The following is a 14,645-nucleotide window of genomic DNA, read 5'->3' as shown; positions in this document are numbered from 1 at the left end:
TGGGCCAGATCCGCCCAACCAGCAGTGTCTGGCCATGCCCCTGCCCAGCCACTAGAGCAATGAGAGGGGAGCAACCATGATAGGGCAGAGGAGGGAGAGGGCTGCGCTGCAGGGCAAGGAAAACTGCTGCAGGCTGTGGAGGCAGTAGCGGCGCTGGGGGTGGGGAATCTGTGGCCCTCCAGGCCCTGGTGCTGCCACATGAAGTCTGCCACAACTCTGTCCACCCTGCAGCAGCACCCCCCTACCAGGAAAGGGCTCGCACTACCCGACATTATGACAGGGCTGGTGCCCCCACCAAGGGCCCTTCCCCCTCCCACTGCAGCAGCCAGGTAGGGGGTATGGCCAGATGCTGGCCTGCAGGGCCCCTTGGGGGGGACAGTGATAGGGGTTATCCCCCCCGCCCCAGCATCTGGTGGAAGGGACAGGGGGCTTATTCCAGGGCAGGGAGTGAGCACGGCAGCAACAGCCAGCAGACCCAGCTGCCAGTGGGGATATGGGGGAGACTAATCCTCCTCCCTGCCCTGCTCTGCCTCAGGGGCCATGGTGCCCCACTGCTGAAGCAGCGAGCAGGGAGCGCCCAGCAGACCTGACTCGGGTCTGCTGATGGGACAAGGAGGAGGAAATTAAATCCCTCTCTAGCCAGACCCCTGTGCCTGCCTATCCCTTCGCAGGCTGGGGAGCAGAGGAGAGGGGCCAGTCCATCTGGGCTGGAGCAGAGACCCCAGCCCGGAGAGTATGCCGGGATGCTGGGGGAGTTTGGTTTAACTTATACTAGGAAGGGGTCTGGGACAGACATTGCACATACTGGATTGAGCCGAATCAGTTAAGTCTGATACTACATTTAACCAGATTTATCTTAAACCAGTTTCAGCCATTTTGAAACTAGTTTCTGTGCACTGATTGTCTGTTTGGTTACAGTTTCTGATCACCTAAACCAGTTTATGTGCAGTATCTGTCCTTAGCTTTTGTGCCCACTGTTCTAATAGAACTACACGAGTTTAGCTATACTGATGTAACTAGACAAACTTTCCTTTGTAGCTAGAAGACAGTACCCCAAGAGATTTCTAGGTTTTTATTTCTTATGACAAAGGAGAGAGGAAGACAAGAGACCCTCAAACTCCAACAAACATTTTAGGGCACCATAGTTGGGAAGCCTATCTCCAAATTTTGTACAAAAACTTTTCCCAACGGAAAAAAAAATGCACGCTTTACTGATTCTGATTTTGAGGGATGTTCAGTTATTTACTTGGCAGAAGGATGAAGAACCACTGTGGTACGGTGAACTTCAATGGTTCTGGAATGTCTCTTTACGCCTCTTTGGCAGTCCAATTATGGCCCATAGCTTGGAAGTTTGATGTTGTAAATAGATACATATAATTAAAGGAAGCATTACGAAGGATTCTATTCCAAGGTTTGAAAGTGCTGTAGAATCCCAAGCAAGCAGATAAAAAGTTTTAAAATGTAAATCAGTTCCGAATACCATTCCTTTCTTGTACTCCCTTATTTTAAATTTTGCATATGTATTATTGCCACAGTTCATACTCAAGACCTTTTTGCTTTCCCAGGAGCTTTTACCTCAAAAGACCATCTGACTCGCCTTCCAATAATCAAGTATTCTAAACAGATTGTATGTGTGGAGCAGGGCTTTGTTTTTTAAATAAATTGCTTCCCCACCTGCCTCCCCACCATCTTTTTACCATTAGCTAATTCCAGCTGACATGCCTGTTAAAACTTGTTTCTAGTCAGTACACCTTTAAGGATAAAAAGAAAAGCGACTGCCACTTCTGAAGTTTTCCAGATTTTATTTTAAAAAAATAATTTACACATAGAGAGAGAACATCTCCAAAGTAACATCATTCCTTTTGTGCATAAGATACAGTTTGGTGAAATATAAAAAAACAGAAGCTGACATTACTCTTACAATGTTGTTAAAATTTTAACATGGTGTCAAACTACATTACACTATATACATCTTAGTCTACACATATGAGTGTAAACCATCACATAAAGCTATTTGTACATAAAGTGTGTGACCTGAAGTCAATACACACACACACACATATATATATATAAATTTCCCAGGCAGCTATTAATGTCATCCTTACTTCTAGGATAGTCAAAGAATGAATGGCAATTTAACATTCAGACTACAGCACTCTGGATACACTTGTCAGCAATATATTTCAAATAAATGATAAAAAATATATTTACCTTTCAAATACAATTGTATAAGGTATGCCAATAACCAGAAAATAAAGTCTTAGTTTTTAAATACAATACACTATGTATAACATAGACAATGAAACTAAGAGGAAGCCTATTTTACATGTGGAAGCAAAAAACAGAAAAAACTTATCCTGGAGATATGTATTTGTGATACACAATGGCTTTGTTTATTACAAATCATTTCCATTTGCATAGCATTTGCAGCCGTGTCAGTATTAGAAAAGCCAAGGGATTGGCCAGCAGTAGACAAAACACTTTAAAAAAAGAAAAGAAAAGAAATGCTTAGTTTTTGGTACCACTGCTTATTTTGCCGTGGATTCTAGATTTAAATTAGGGTTCTTTATTTTTCTTTTGCTAGCTGAGATTTCATGCTCCATTAATGACAAGCATGAAAAGGTCCAAAAAATGTCTTTATGAAGTTGCGATCATTTGGCATTTTGTTCCAGGGCAGAATACTCTGCTTCCGACACTCTGGAAGCATCGATTAGTTTGGTGAGGCCAGTTTTGGCCGAGTACTTGAAAATAAAGGCTTTCATGAGCTCATATCTGTAGTTGCGGTTGATGAAGCTATAGAGTATGGGATTGATGCAGCAATGGACAAGGGAGAAACACTGAGTGATGTGAAGAGCTGCATACAGGAAGTTCTCCATTTGACAACTGAAGGGTATAAAATGAAGGACAGAGAAGATGTCGAGCAGGACAACTGCATGGTAGGGCAGCCAACAGACAAGAAACACAACAACATAGGAAAAAATGATCTTCCCATTACTCTTCCTTTCTTGGTCGCTAGAGGAAGAGATGGTCCTTGCAAGGAGGAAATAAAAGAGAGCAATGATGGGGAAAGGGATGAAAAAGCCCAACACAACAGAAATGAGCTCCATGCCAATTAACCATTCCTTGAAGGTCTCTTCTGGATAGAGAGGGCGGCAAAATGTTTCATTGTTTGAAGTGACTGTCTTCAGGTAATAGGTGTCTGGGAGAGACGCACAGAAGGCAAGAAGCCACACGAAGATACAAATCAAGCGACGGATTATTTTCTTCTTGCGGTTACTGGAGTTGGTGAAGTAGGCAACTGAGAGGTAGCGGTCCACACTCATGCATGCCAGGAAGAAGATGCTCCCATACAAGTTGATGCAAAATATGAGGTGAGTGATTTTACACGCAATTTCTCCCATGTGCCACTGGTTATGTTGAACAAGGGAAACCACCCAAACTGGAAGGGTAATGATGACGCACAGATCAGCGACAGCCAAATTGAAGATGTAGAGGTGGGTTTCGTAACCAGTTGTCTTGGCCTGGAGATTGACCCAGACCACCACTGAGTTGGCTACCAGCCCTATTACAAAGATAAAAATGTAAAAAATGGAGAGGGTGTACAATAGGACACTTTTGTTAAGTGTGCTAGGGCACATTAGTGTATCAACTATGATACAGTCTCCATTGTTGCATGTCCAGTTGATTTCAGTGAAGTTGCCCATTTCCAGAAGATCAAAGATGTTAGGCAAGTCATTTGCACTCATGGCCAGTCAATTTTGAATCTCAAAAACCTAAAAACAAAACCTAAAAAGAAAAAAAAAGATGAAAACCTCTTGGTTAGCAGAGATTAGCATTTACTACTACTGACGGTCTTTATAACAAAATGTTTATGCAACCAACCTAGCATTCTTTGTACGTGAGGTACTTACTTAAGTGATGTAGTATCCCTATAAAAATACTTTCAGTTAAGGAGAACAGGTCAGCAAATTACAGTTGTGGAATAAAGACAACCCCTCCCCTCTAGGGTTGCCAGCCCTCCCAGTCTAGCCGGGAGCCTACCAGAAGTGGCATCGCTCTCCCAGTGACTACTGAAAGCAATCCAGGATTGATATTGTGAACAACTTGAACAGTGCAATCAATGACATTACATCATGTTGGGGGGGGGAAAAAAATCTCCCAGAATAGCTTCAGAATCGGCAACCCCTACTCCCAGCCCCTCCACGCAAATAAACAAAGTGAAAACCAACCTCTCCCTCCCCTCACCCCCCCAAAAACAAAAAACAAAAGAAACAGAACTCATCATCTGGTCTACAAAAGAGAAATGACACTGGATTTCTGCGATTTTTTTTTTTTTTTTACTACAGCCCTTGTCTTGCATCATCAGGTTGGCTATAGTCCCTGGGTGTGAAATCTACGAAGTGCACCATAGTCAAATAAATGTCAAGTGATTGACTCTGTCTTCTACAACAAAATGATGATGCTATCACTTTCAGCAAGGGAACCTTTAAGCTATTTTATCTACGCTCCCTCAAGCATAGTAGAATCGATCTGGCTGATACAGAGGACTGCAAAACCATTTACCACAGGCCCTGGAGTAAACAGCACATGAAGTACAGCTCCAGAAACGGGTGCAGAAAAATCAAACTAGGAATTGTGTACAAACCACCTTCAGTTAAACATTATTTACGTGTCATTCAGATTCTTCTAAATTGCCTGATTTTTTGAGTTCCAGCTTCTATTTTTAATTTAGACTGCTCTGAAAAAAAAAGGAAATCCTGAACCACGGGCTGTTCCTGACAGCATAGGCAATTCATGGACAGAACCACAGGGGGAGGAGAGGGCACGTGCTTCCCCCCAAGATTTCTGTGCTGATGATGGGGCTGCAGCCGGGCCAAAGGCAGTGCCCAGCACCAGTGGGGGGCAGTGGTGGCAATGCACAGTTGTGTCCCCCCAGTATCTATGCCTGGAAGCAGTCAGTATTGTAAATAACAACACAGCACCAGGCCTCACTACCTTCACTAGTAATACCCCTAGTAATACTAGTTTATGAAGCAGTGCAACTGAGAAAAGGACCAGGCCCCTCTAGTTTTGTTTTGGTTTTTTCAGCAAACTGTTCTCTGCAACCATGGCAATGTGCTGTCAGATGGTATCAGAGCTTCAACCGACTGGGGTATTCCTCATAGTCCCCCCCAAGAGAGAAAAATGTGGCATCACTCTTGGGTGTTATATAAACTCCATTTGACCACTAGAATATACGTCTGGCAAAAGAAAACTTTCAGTGGCTTAGAGAAGTAGTATTGTGTCCCCTATAAAAAAAAAAAAGGCAGTAATTTACTGCCAGAGTCCAGGGGGAAAGGGACTTGTGTTCTAAGGCTCCTTTCTTTCAGCTGCCTAAATCTTAACAAATCTCTCTTCTCTCTATGTACTGGACTACCCAAAGATATGGCTTTGCATGGGATTAGTTGAGGGGAAAAACCCACACACATTCCTTATTAGCCTTTGCTTTACATTAGGGTTTCAGTTTGCATTTCCCTTTCCTTTTTTCCTCTCCTTCTGCAGGATATAACAATTTTCTGACATTCATGCATTTTGAACTGTTGCCAGGCACAAGTTCTTTTTAAGACAGCCCATCCAATTAAGGGAAAAGGGTGTAACTAAGATCCACCCGCTTCTGCTCTTTGCTTCTGCCTTCAGGGCAATGTTAATTTGATTTAGTAAACTGTTGCAGTGCCAAGCCAGAAAAGAAAAAAGATACTTACACAGTTGTCTACATTTTTGACCATCCCTGATTCCCCTCCATGTATAGTTCTATAGTTAGGATAGAAAGATCAGTGGGGTTTGTGAGCCTCTACATTAACAGAGCTAACTAACAAGGCGGGGTGGAAAGTCAGCTTCAGTTGAAATAACATTAGGCTCCTGGCACCACTACCCTGTTGGGGACTGAAACTTCAGAAAGGGTATTATGAGAGTTTGGTCCAATAGGGAAATAAAACCTACAAGACACTGTTCAATTGACATGCTCTATTTACATAATTAGTACTGACCAACCACCACCCTTCGAGCCTGCTGCAACAGTGGGCACTGCTACTGATACAAGCAGAGAAAGAGATGGGAGATAAAGGAAAAAGATTATGGAAGTGTATTAAAGGGTCTATTGTCCTCTTGCTGGTTACTTAGTGGTGCTAATAATGAGAGCTGCATACACATATTAAGGAGAGATCAGACCGCTGTGCAAACAGCAAACAAACAGACAGCCCTGTGATGAGATTCTGACTGTCACTTTAAATCCACATAGCCCATCAACTTTTTACCCCATTGACATGCTGAGTTTGGAGTCTGGGGGTCAAAATGTGCTTTATTAAACAAAATATATTTTGTGCTAATAAGGATGACTGTGCTTCAGTAAAAACAAAGCAATTACAGCTCACACAACACATGCAGAAACTCCAAAAGCATGTTTGTGACTAGTTGTGGCAAGAGCAAAAGAAGAGTTCTCTAGAAAACTGCTTCCCTTGTTGATTTATATTCAGTTCTGGGCATGCATTAAGCTGCAATATTTAAATACAGGCTCCAAGAGAAACTTTAGCTTACAAAGCTGTCCCCTGTGGAAATCAGTTTTTTCAGATATGTCAATAGCCCTGTTACTGGCAGAAATGAGTGTGTGTGGTTCACCAGAGGTGGTTAGACATGCAGAGGTACAACACTACCCACTGCCAGGACATAACCTTCCACAGGTGCCATTTGACTCCTCTGGTATAATCCATCTAACCGAGAAGCCAGCAAGATGCAACCAGCCAGACCCTCAGCTGGCTAACATTGCTTACATCAATCAAGCTGCCCCAATTTAGCACCAGCCAATGAACCTGGCCCTGTAAGTTCCCTCCACTCTGAAGACAGAAAATGTTTAATGTTACACAAAAGACAATTCAATCTCTCATTGGGTGGGAATGCATTTTAAAGGATTCATTCCGCAATTCGTGTTCCAACAATTCCTTCCTTAGGGAGATGTAGGGTTAGGACACTAGCCTGGGTTCAACTCCCTCTTCCACCAGAGATTTCATGTGTGACCTTAAGCAAATTACTCACTTTGAGAGAGACTGCCATTTCTGAAAGACAGGGATAACAGCACTACCCCTACACCACTTTGGTGTTGTGAAGTAAAACAGAATGGGCATGTCTACACGTGCATTAATGCACTGTGGTTACTGCACATTAAATGTAGTACCTGTAATAATAGGTACTAACAAAATGCGCAGCAACTGGCACAATTATGCAGTAGCACTGGTGCACACTTTTTAAGTGACACTAATGCACAGTAAACTAATTCTATTGCACATTAGCGCAATAGCATGGCTTTTGCTGTGACGTGCTAATGCACAATAGAATAAGTCTACTATTTACCATCTCATGTAGACACACCCACTGAAATCTATCAACAGGCTCAGATACTCCAGTAATGGGACCACACATGCATCCTTTGGGTTGGAATTTTCTTAGGTGCCAAGGGACCATAGTTCTTTACTCACTTTGGTTGAACTTCTGTTTGCTCCACAATTTTGACATAGGCACCAGTTTTGTAACTGCTGGAAAGGGCAGGGAGAAGGCCGACACCAGTCTCTTAATTTATTCTGACACGTAAGGCACCAACTAAGACTAGCAAGAGATTTCCCTGCGCTTTGCTGTCAGGACATCTCAGAACAGACCACCCTCAGCTGGAATAACTGACCCCATCTGACCTGCGTGCTTGAGAGATTTTGCAAAGGATTTCTCATCCATGACTGCCAACAATGTCCACCTGCATGCTGTCTGTTCATGAGCCAGCTGCCAAAGACAGGCCAAAGCCATCACTAGTGTGATGCCATCTAGATCAGTGGAGTGAGAACAGCAATGAATTTGGTCCAAGAAAAATCACAATATGGGCCTAAAGCTACAGGTTCTAAAGCGCCTTTCATTCTTTTTTAATTTATTTTCCATGTATGATCCTAATATACAAGATACCATGTCAGCATGAAGACTTTCAAAGGAATTGAAGGATGGGCACTAAGTCTGCTTAGTAAGAAAAGTTAGCAAGAAAACCAGTTTAATCCTGGGTATTCTTTTGGGTCGGGGCTATAAACAAGACATGTCGTGTATATGAGCAACAGCATGTGCATTTCTAAGTAGATCACACACATACAGACACACACACACACCTTACTTGAGAAGATGCAAACCTATACACTTCTATAAGTGAGAAAGCATTATCAGTTTTCTGTTATCCACAATTCCAAGTGAAAATATTAAAGTTGCAACCACCACAGAAAGTATAGTTGAGGTGGCCCCTTTGTGACACTGACAGCATGTTGTCATTTGATTGAGAGCTTCTTAGTAGTCTGTGGATTTTTTTTTAAGTCCAAATTCCTGGAGTCATGTGATTATGAGAGAAATCCATGGGGTAATGAAGAAAAAGGTTGATAATATGACTCCTGCATTAAAAAAAAAAATCTTTCGTTTTTGTTTTTTTTAAATCAGGATAGTTTTTTTTAAAACAGGTTAAGCTCATCACCTGTTTTTCAGGAGGGATCTGCCCCAGTTTTGAACTCAGGGTAGCCAACACCACTCTGATTCCAGCTATTTATCATTCAAACTATTGACTGTTATTAAACAGCAAAATTAACTCCCCATTGCCTGGCACAGTGCTAATGCAGACTAGAGGAGCATCACCAGACCTAGTGATCTGCATTATTATTTAAAGCAGAACAAAGTGGTGATTCCAGAAAGATGAGGATCCAAGCTAACTGCCAGGGTGAAGGCATCAGGTCTATCTATACGAAGCCTCCACTGCTCAGTGAAACGAAAAGAATTCAGCCTACTGTAATACACAGTATTAGGTCATCAGTGTCTTTAGACACCAAGAATAAGTACTTCTTGGCAAAATATACGCAAAGATGGGATAGCATAATAGCCTTGGAAAGCAGAGGGCTTAAGCAGATCCTAGTACTCCTTGGCCACCTGCCAGTAACTCAGCCTAGAATAGCTAGGCTGTCCAATCTAGTGTGCCAGCTAAACAAAAAACAATGCAATTGTGCCTGCTCATTAATTAATGACTTTGGTTATTTTATTGAATGCAAATTAAGGCTTCTCTGGTACAGATGATAAAACTTATCATGCCATTGTCCCTTTAGTTTGTCTGTGTATACCTACCTGCCCATGTGCCTTTATACAAATTTACACATACCACATAGTGTGGAAGAACCCCACCCCGTAAAATGATATGGTCCATTGAGCTTAAATCTGAGAGGCAGATGAGGTGCTGCTACTGAAATTGTAACAGCTATATTCAGATATTACAACATTAAAAAAAAACAAGTGTGCCTACAGTCTGGGATTATCTATGTAACCAGAGCTCTGCTTCCCATCCATTCAAATCTCAGGGGGGAAAAAGTATATCAACCTTGGAGTCAGACAGATTAAATCCTGTTTGCCCTTTCTATAGTCAGATCTCTTTCCAGACACTGCAGTGGTCAGTCTTGGAGCTGCATAACTGACATAAGGTTGAATTTAAAAAACAATCTTTGTGGTAAATGTGAGATAGCTTTCAAGTAGCTCCCTGAAACAGTCACTATACATAGGACCCATGCAAAAAAGCAGTTTGGAGTTTCTCCAGATGGAGTCCAGAGTGCCATTTAAGCAACTATTCTTGCTAGTTGTATATTAGTCAGCATCACATTCAGCCCATCTTTCTCCACTGGTCTCACCCATTTTTTTTACCTTTGTCATTTATGGGGCTGATAAGAGCTATACCAGCAATTCTCAGCTGGAGTCCTACAGCACCCTGGGTGCTGTGAATGTGCAAACTTCTTCAAGTGTGCAACCCCGCCATCAGGTGGAACTGCTCCACAACACTTCTTGTTTCTAGGAGAGGCCATGCAGGGCTGGACTGGAAAGCAGCCATGGCAGAAGGGAGCACCCTTCTGCAGCCCGGTCTGATGGGAGAGTCCAGACCAGCAATGCTACCACCATGGACAGGTTACAGTAAGTGCCACCCCTGCCCCTGCACTTCCCCATGGGTAAGGGGTTGCCTTCTGGGCTTCATGTATTGAGGCAAAGGTGGAGGAGGTGCATGTCTTCCTGGCTGGATGAAAAGAAGGGGCACCCTCTGCCCACATCTGCAGAAGGGACTGCTCGGGACTGCTCATGTTCTGGAGGAAGGCCTTGAGTCTAGACCACTTGAGAAAGGAGCTACACACCATAAAGAAATGTTTAGGCAAGTCAAGTAATTTTGCTGTACCTCTTGTTATGGTAATAAAGCATCGTGTGATATTAGTGAGCAAACTGCATCATATTAAAAAATTCCTCTTCAGTAATCAGTGAAAGCCTGGAAGATAATCCTACTGATCCCTGCATGTGGCTTTCCAGTACCCTCGTTCTCTATGGCTTGATTTTTACGGCTCAGTGCCGTAAACACTCCTGAATGTGTAAGACTACTCATAGTAGCCAACATTATACTCAAGAGCATATGCTGGACTGGAGACTCCAGTGTCTCCTTTAAAGCAGGGAGCATGGTATCAACGCCTAAATCAGCCACATTCTGCACTTGTGTGATGCAAGTCACAGGAGGCCAAAGGAGTCACTCTGGATTTATACTGCTGTAAACGGGAGCAAAATCTGGCCCCAAATTACACTTGGCAACAAACCATTGCTGTCAGTTGCCACCTTTGCCGAATGAGGTAAACTGAATGCCTTCTGACAAAATTTTGCATTGCACAGTCTGTGCTTCTTTTGACCTGTAAAGTACTCTCAGAAAAGCAGGTCTTGCAGTGATAAAGTGCTATCCCTGCCAGAGCCTCAGTCCCATGAGAGTCATTTCATATAAACACTAGTGATATTAAAAGGGGCAGTTGCACTCTGATACTATGGTGGGGAAGACCCTATAAATAAGATCAGTGCTGATTTTAAATTTAACAAGGATAGAAGTGAAAAGACTGTTTAGTCAAGTTTCTTCAGCAATAAAGAGCCTCCCCATTCAGGAAATTCATCAAATATTTTCAAGACATGCCAAAGCATCTTACAATTACTTGCGGCTCCCTTTGGCTGCCCGGCTCATGTCTACTAATGTCTCACTGCATTAGCTACCGCCCGTCCTAGTTCCAAGCACTTTCCTCATTTTCTCCCTGTGGAATAAGAGAGTTTGGTTTTCTGCCTGCAACTGTCATACAAAAAGCTACTGTTCTGAATGTAAAGGTAAAGTTGGTGGCCTGATTAGGATATATTTATAGATCCTCAGAGGATTGCTAGCTAACAAAGGGCATTATGTGTTTTTAATAGTACTACATAGTGTGAAATATTTCATAAAACAAGGCAATAGATCTTTAGACTTCATCAGCCTGACAAGGGTGAGGGAAATTGTTTCCCACTGCACAGACTTATTTCTAGCAGGGGTTGCGTTCCCCCACCAACCAAGGTGGTAGTGGGGTAACCGGGTTTTACATAACCATTTTAAAATTTAGCATCCGATTTCTAGTGCATTGATTTGCATTTGAAAACGAACAAACACAAACAACTGTGGCACCTCCTTAGAAAGTGAATTAATTATTTTTTTCATAATGCAAGAGGTGAATTGCAAGAACATTCCCCTTCCCCCCCACCCCTTTTCTGGGCCCGATTCTTCCTCCATTCAAATCCTTGGATTGAGCTGTGCCCTATGATGGGCACAGTAGGAGGTAACTCCGGCCCCCTGCTGGTGGCAAGTTAAAAAACAAAAATCCAGCAGCACTTTGCTTCTCTTCTCTAGGAATAAACCTAAAATGCTGTTCAGTTAAGGCCCCCGTTCTGTTTTCATAAAAAGACAGACACAGAGACAACATCTGCATCTCTAAAAGGAACAAATAAAAAGAGTTGCCACTTCTGCCCCTGAAACTTTGCAAAATGAAAGTTTTGGGGAATGTCACCAAATTCCTTTGAAGGACCATAAACCTTTTAATGAGGTGCTCTCCCATTTTTAAGCCCAATTATTCCGCTTTTAACAACTGAATGGAATAACTTTACAGCTCCTCATTACCCTGCAGGCTTCAGAGACCCCTGATTACCCATCCATTCTTGCCTAGTACAGGACTCCCTGCTACCCTACCCATCCCTAATGAAGGGCAATGTTAAAAAAGGAGCCTTTTGTACCCCTCCAACACATTTAGCTTATTAAAACGGTAATATTTCAAGGCATCTGCCACTAATGACATTCGTTTCCTTACCTTTAAAAGAGAGGTCAAGGCAGAGTGAAAGAGAAAAAGATTGACTGAGCTGGCTCTTTAACACTGAAGTCTGCAGCTTCCTGAGCCAGCCTGGTCAACAAGCCATGAAAGCCCTGATTGTCCCAAAGGTCATAGGTTATCATCAGTGAGTCACCCCGGGACTGCCTGCCTGCTACCCAGGCACATCTCTGCCCTGCACACATCTAAACGAGATGCTTCAAAGGACTAGCTGGTGCCAAACCGGGTATCTTTGCCTAGCAAGCCAGGAATCACATGCTGAGAAGCTAGAACAAAGTGGGACAGTTGTGCCAGGCTGGCTGAGCTAGCTGTCAGCTGGATACAAATGGTGGGCAAGGGATGGGTGTAGAGAGTCCACTGGAGACTGTAGCAACCAGGACACCCCCCCTCCCCCACCCTCGCACAACTGGTATCTGACACTCAGTGATCTCGGATGACAGACAAAGAAACTTAGGGAAGAGCCCTTGTCTTGGGGGCTTGGGGAGAGGAGAGCCCAGCCACACTGCAATAAAGCACGTTCAGCTTCCTTAACAAGGATCTGAAGGCAGATCTCCAGCACCCCCCTCCAACCCTCCCAGCCCCAGCCCCTGCAAACTTGCCCCTGTGCCTCCTTAGCCCTCCCCAGCACACTGAGCTAGCATCAAGGATCAGGGATCATGTCCTTACCTCCTCTTCTGGCTCTCTCTCTCTTTCCCTCTCCCTCTCCCCTTCTGCCTGCAGCTGCTGCTTGCTGAGCAGTTTTCAAGAGACTGAGTGTTGCTTCTAGCTGACTCGCTGTTATATACACTGCAGACAAGCGCCCCTAGATGGCAGCTGTGTAAGTAGTTTTCTGCCCAAAACACTTGGGAGAAAATAAAAGGGGGGGGGGTTGTTTCCTGGCTGGGCGATGCTGCACCACATCCCTGGGAAAACCCAGCTTGTCTCCTCTTCCCCAGCACATGTGAAGGAGGAGTGGGTGTAATCACCTGCATCCTGCCAAAAGGCGGGGAAATGCCAAGTCAACATTAGCTTCTCCCCTTAAATCACCAAATATTGATCTTGTCTCAGGTGTCTATAGATCTTTAATCCCTTTAACACACACAGAGGTGCATTTCGTAGCTCTGCTAGAGACTTTTATCCTCACGCCATCGTGTCTTGATCTGTTCAGAGCCCTCTCCCTGTGCATAGCTTGGCAATACAGACTTTTTTTGTTGCTGTTGCTGCTGTTTGGCACGAAAGGAGGTCATCACTGCACAAAGCAGAACTCACTTTTTCATGTTGTGCTCATGAACTGCCATGAGCTCAGGGAAAGAGCCTCAAAATGTGAGAGATGCTGTCATTCCACTTGTGAAGATGCCCTAAATCCCCCAAAAGTAAACCTAAATGCTAATGTTCTTTCCCTGGCCCAGCTAAGAAAAATACTTGGGTTAAGTGTGGGACATTTATTTTTCCTGTCCATGAAAAAGAATTGTTTCAGTTTTTACTTAAAACTTAAAAGACTTCAGCTTAAAGAAGCTACCTTTCCCTCTGCAGTGAAGCAACAAATGTGTCATAATTTCAAACATATAAACATCCCAGCAGTGGCTTTTGAGCATCCAAAAACTGAGGCACCAAACACAGCACTCTTACAAGAGCCTTGTTTTCATAAAGTTTTAAGTATCTATACAAATGAGACCTTAAAGAGTTTCAAATTGGAAGCTGAAAATGATTTGTCACTTCTAAAATGTAGACAAGAGGCAGCATTCTAGAGGAAGGATCATATAAACTCAGGCCATGTAAACTCTTCTGACAAGATAAAGGGCGTTGGCTTTTTTTCCTTCATTTGTTGGGTTTTTGGGTGGGGTTTTTTGGGTGGGGTTGCATATATGAATAAAAATAAATATAAAGCAACTCAGAGCTTCACTGAGGTCATGCTCTGTAGAGCTTTGCAGAAATAAACTGCAATCTATCCTAGTTCCAATGATTTCCAATTCTAGCAGTGTCCTGCAAAGTCAACTCCATTTATGCAAAGTTTAGCCCCACCTCTCCTGGTGCCTGGTTCCTAAAATACAAAAGCTTGTGAACACCCAAGAAAAGTGGGTTTTTTAATACTTCCACTGCAATTAAGGCAGATAGAGCTAAGATTGCACAGAAAGCCTCAATCATAATAAAGCAGCAACAAAGGGAAAAAAAGATTATTGTTTGGGATAGTTGGGTGGGGAGGCTAAAGTTCTCTCCTGACATAAGAAAATGTTGTACAATCAGAGGCAGTAAGCTCACACCTGGTTTTCTACACCTGCTGCAAGAAAAGATAACACCAAAGACAGGCAACATAGAGTAAGATTCTTGCCAACTGAAGTCACACTATCACTTTCTGTGTTACTGAAGGTAAATCAGGTCATTCAAATCTCCTGTTAAGCACAAAGGCCACATTTTTACAAAACCCAATCAAAGTATGAA

At 43.2% G+C, this 14,645-nt stretch overlaps 1 protein-coding gene across 2 annotated transcripts; it reads right to left on the bottom strand.

Annotated features, from left to right (window-relative positions):
• Window positions 1-1,782: 1,782 nt before the first annotated feature.
• On the bottom strand, window positions 1,783-13,029 carry ACKR3 (atypical chemokine receptor 3). Of its 2 annotated transcripts, none has more exons than XM_090045001.1 (2): window positions 12,894-13,029; window positions 1,783-3,786 (listed from the first exon to the last, which is right to left on the bottom strand). In XM_090045001.1, exon 2 carries the CDS (start codon window positions 3,744-3,746, stop codon window positions 2,652-2,654), a length of 1,095 nt encoding a protein of 364 aa, XP_089901127.1. In that variant the 5' UTR covers window positions 3,747-3,786; window positions 12,894-13,029; the 3' UTR covers window positions 1,783-2,651. The 2 variants fall into 2 exon arrangements, with proteins under 2 accessions (XP_089901127.1, XP_089901128.1); XM_090045002.1 differs by lacking the exon at window positions 12,894-13,029 and adding an exon at window positions 11,034-11,135.
• Window positions 13,030-14,645: the final 1,616 nt, after the last annotated feature.

This window comes from Crocodylus siamensis, chromosome 4 (assembly GCF_052110815.1).
Source record: "Crocodylus siamensis isolate JL-2025a chromosome 4, ASM5211081v1, whole genome shotgun sequence".
NCBI classification, from domain to species: Eukaryota; Metazoa; Chordata; order Crocodylia; family Crocodylidae; genus Crocodylus; species Crocodylus siamensis.
The sequence above is the reverse complement of the archived record's forward strand: the minus strand, read 5'-3'. Positions and strand labels throughout refer to the sequence as shown.